The 3,786-nt window shown below is 43.1% G+C and overlaps 1 protein-coding gene across 1 annotated transcript in view; it reads right to left on the reverse strand.

Moving 5' to 3' along the window:
• Positions 1 to 3,319, reverse strand: part of CCNE2 (cyclin E2) — an 11,392-nt gene extending 8,073 nt beyond the window's left edge. Inside the window, exons 1-4 of the mRNA XM_010139751.1 lie at positions 3,306 to 3,319; positions 3,104 to 3,212; positions 2,862 to 2,918; positions 856 to 1,007 (exon numbers count right to left, since the gene is read on the reverse strand). Of these exons, the coding sequence (XP_010138053.1) occupies positions 856 to 1,007; positions 2,862 to 2,918; positions 3,104 to 3,212; positions 3,306 to 3,319 (332 nt within the window). The remainder of the gene's footprint in view (positions 1 to 855; positions 1,008 to 2,861; positions 2,919 to 3,103; positions 3,213 to 3,305) is intronic.
• Positions 3,320 to 3,786: the final 467 nt, after the last annotated feature.

Below are 3,786 nucleotides of genomic sequence, written 5' to 3' on the forward strand. Positions count from 1 at the left end.
CTACTGAAATTTTGAGTTATCTATTTACTTTTCCCCAAGTAGAAGCAGAGAGAAATTAAACAGACTTGATCACTGCTATCACCTACAAATCCCACCCCAGATCAGTTCCATTCTGCTGCCATCATAAATTAAAAGTCAAGGCAAAACATGACCATGCAGTATCTCCTAGTTCTGATCAAGTTTTGACCAGAAGAAATTTTAAATGGTATCTAGAAAGGGTCTCTTAAAGTAATGCTCCATGTTCTGCCTCTCTTCTCATTGACCTCAGCAGACGTTTTCCCTAACGCACTGCAGTAAATTTAACAAGTCTGTCATTAAACAGCAGGATGATACAAACAGCAACCAGGGTACCCACGTAACACACCTAAATGGCCAAGATATTCAGAAATGGAAAAAAAATCAGATTTAGTCAGCTAACCTATCCCTCTGCAGAAGGGGAGCTGTCCTGAACTGTGACTGCACCAAGCATACTGCACTGCAGTAGCACCTGTGCAGCTACACTGCCACAAGTTTATTCGCACATTTTCAAGAAAACTTTGATTAGTCTTTTTTGGTCACTCAGTTCTATTAGCACTGAAAGAACCTTTGTTTCACCATTATTTGCCTCTCAACCACTCCAGTCTGCAGCGTGAAGCTATAAAAGGACAGCTCTGAAAGGCAAAAATTGCCTGCCTGCTGCGTTTGTAAGACTGGCGGAAAAACCCACCAGATTTAATTGTTTGTGGGATGAGAAGACAAGCAGAGGTGTGGGCTGACTACTGCCCACTATGATACAAACACAATACCACAGATTTTACTACAGTAGTTCAGCATATTTGATAGAACATCAACAACTGCTGCATCTGGTAAACTTACTTGAGTTCTGGCAAAGGTGATGGATTTATGAAGAGGTTTCTGAACCTGTACTTTTTGAATCTTGAGAAGTCAGTAGTTCCTGATTCTTTGTGAGGTGTTTCTATAATTATGCAAGGCGAGACGCCTCCTGTTATCGTGGGCGGCCAACAACTCTGCAACATAAACAAGGTATCTTTTAAATGCTGATTTTACTATGAGAGCAAGAAAGGCGAGAAGTAGATCACAGTAACAACACCACATTTAATGTATGTTAGTCTTTTTGGACCTCAGCATCGATTCAAGTACTGAAACCAAGAAAGACAGAGAGAGTAAATGCCAACAAAGCCTTTTGTAGTCAAGACAGAATACGTATGAGCAAATTTGATACATTTGGGAAACTCAGCTTTGAGGAAGGCAACTGTCTTTAATTTATGAACCCACAAGTAACCCATCTGTCGCTGGAGTTGCTCAGTTACAGTACGTAAAGGCAAAGGTACTCACTGCTACTAAAGCACAGGACATTATGTTGCTGGTCCTACCTACTTATCTACTCGGAGAGAAAAGAGAGGGTGGAGGTTCTACTGTCCCAGTGAAAATTCAGCAATTTGTTATCTTCCAACTAAGCACTCCAGAGAGGAGCCACCCACCTCAGCTCCAGAGTTAGATACCCACTGAGCAAGCAGCAGCTGTAAACTATTTCTCGGCTTGCCAATACCAAATATGGGATGTAATGACTCAAAAGAAGAGTACAAAGTTATTAATGCAGAAAGCTTCGGAGATGGAATTCTAGATCACTTAACTTTGTAAATTGTCTCACTAATACTTACTTGGTTGTACATAACCAGTACAAGTAAGGGGGTATCAAATGCGTGGAGAATATGCAGTGCTGTAATGATGACAGCCTTCAAAATGGTGACACAGAACTTTAATTATGCTCTGTGGAGTTCATTCACAAAGAATGGCAGCACCTGCCCCTAAACACAGAAACTTTTCCTATACAGCTGTTTTGCAAGATAAACTACATATGATTTCCAGAATATATCTAAACCTCTTTATAGCCAGACTAAAGTACCCTAAGAGTGAAGTTACATACTCCAGCAGAATTGATCTTAACAGCACACAGCGATGAGAAAAGGGAGATCCTGCTCCTTCTTCTCTCCTGTGATCCTCACCGCCCAAGTCCCATTCCTTCCTTCTTTTGTCAGCTTTGACGCTTGTCAGACCCTCCCCTGGGTTGATGCAACTCACTAACCTGGCAGAACATTAACTTACTTGGTAGTCCCAAATTACCAAGCTGAACCTGCATACTGCTTCACTGCAAGGGGGTGGAGTGCTGGCCAGCTATCAAGGGAGGAAAGACAGGGGAGCAGGATTTTCCCTTTTCGGCAAAGGTAAGTCGTGACATGGATTTTCACCCCAGTACAGCTGGCGTACTTCCACAGCATTTTTCCCCTACACAAAGTTTGCAAAGGAAACTTCACCATTAGAATAATTTTGCTTCACCATAGCTGTTAGTCTCATTTGCTTTACAAACAGAATAACTGCAGACAAGATTGTTTGCATGAGAGTTACATTATTCTTACTAATCCACTTGAAAATAAACAACTGTAAAGCCCCTCACTTGGTTTAGGAGTGGCCTGTGTTAGTTAAAACAGATTCCTACACTGATTTAAATAATCAGAAGAAAACAAGTGCAATGATCTTGTCTAGACTTGCCTCTGGGCCTTACCTGCTCTGCATTTGGAATTATTCTGAAATACCTGGGTTTATTCTCATTTTTACACCTAACTTTACTCTGCAGTGGTTTCCACATTGAAGGACCCTTTATCTGCAAAGCAGCCATGCATAAAAAGGCAAAAACATATTAAAAGATGCTAAGGTGCTGAACTCCATAGTTTTTAATATCTGAAGGTAGAAACTTCCCCTATTCAGTACTTCCTAGCATGGCATGCACGACTTCACACCCACCGACACAAACTAGATGGTCTCCCTCACCTAGTTTGAGCCAGTATTCTGGACTGAATTACCTTAATTTCATATTGATGTTTCTTCGCTATTTTCCCATCTTCTCTTTTCTTAATCTCCTGCTGAGTAGACAGACACATATCAATTACACTGACAATGACCAGCACACACACCTCTAAAGCTAAAGCAAACTGTTGCTGCTCCTGCCCTACTTTCTAACTTAGCAAAGCAGTGATTCTCCCATTCAAATGCAATGGAGAACATTCAATATTATTAAGCTATTAAAGTTGCCCAGACTGGTCACCTCTGCTGTTCTCCTTTTTCTGGTCTGGAGATGTTCTGCTGCCTGCAGTTCTTGTGGAGACTCTTCTTGACACAAAAGTGGTTGCTGTTGCTTGGCTTGCAAACGGCTACTGCAAAGAGCAAAATTACATTGGACATTAGGAGAGTAGCAGTTGTTAGATGAATATGGATAAGCTTGGAGTATTACGCTGCTCACAGCTTACCTGCGTCTTGACATCTTCTTTGGGGTGTAAGATCTCTACCTGGATCAAAGCAATAACATAAGATCAGTTACTGTATCCTCAAGAAGTTAGGACCAAGTTCCATACTTTGTGTCGTAAGATGCATCACAAAGAGCAACATGGTTTACACAACTGAAACAGAAGGGCACAAGTATTTTACTGGTGTGAGGAACGTCTGAGGTATATAATCACACACAGCTCCACATCCTGCTGGGGGCTGCACTGGGATGCCCACGTATGCCAGCGGTCAGTTTGGCTCAGGCTAGCTGGGCTTGGCTAGCCCGGGGTAGGTGGAAGCTGCAAAGGGCCACTTCCCACGCAAGAAGATGGGGGGGGGGTGTCCCTAGGGCCACCCCTATGTCCTGCATACTGCAGCCACCAGGCACCCACACGGACGCACGTTTTGCCGGTGAGCAGCTCTCTCCGGGGCGATTTTGCCGCCGGCCCCCCCCACACCTGCCGG

The sequence above is a fragment of the Buceros rhinoceros genome, unplaced genomic scaffold (assembly GCF_000710305.1).
Source record: "Buceros rhinoceros silvestris isolate BGI_N320 unplaced genomic scaffold, ASM71030v1 scaffold13007, whole genome shotgun sequence".
Classification (NCBI taxonomy): domain Eukaryota; kingdom Metazoa; phylum Chordata; class Aves; order Bucerotiformes; family Bucerotidae; genus Buceros; species Buceros rhinoceros.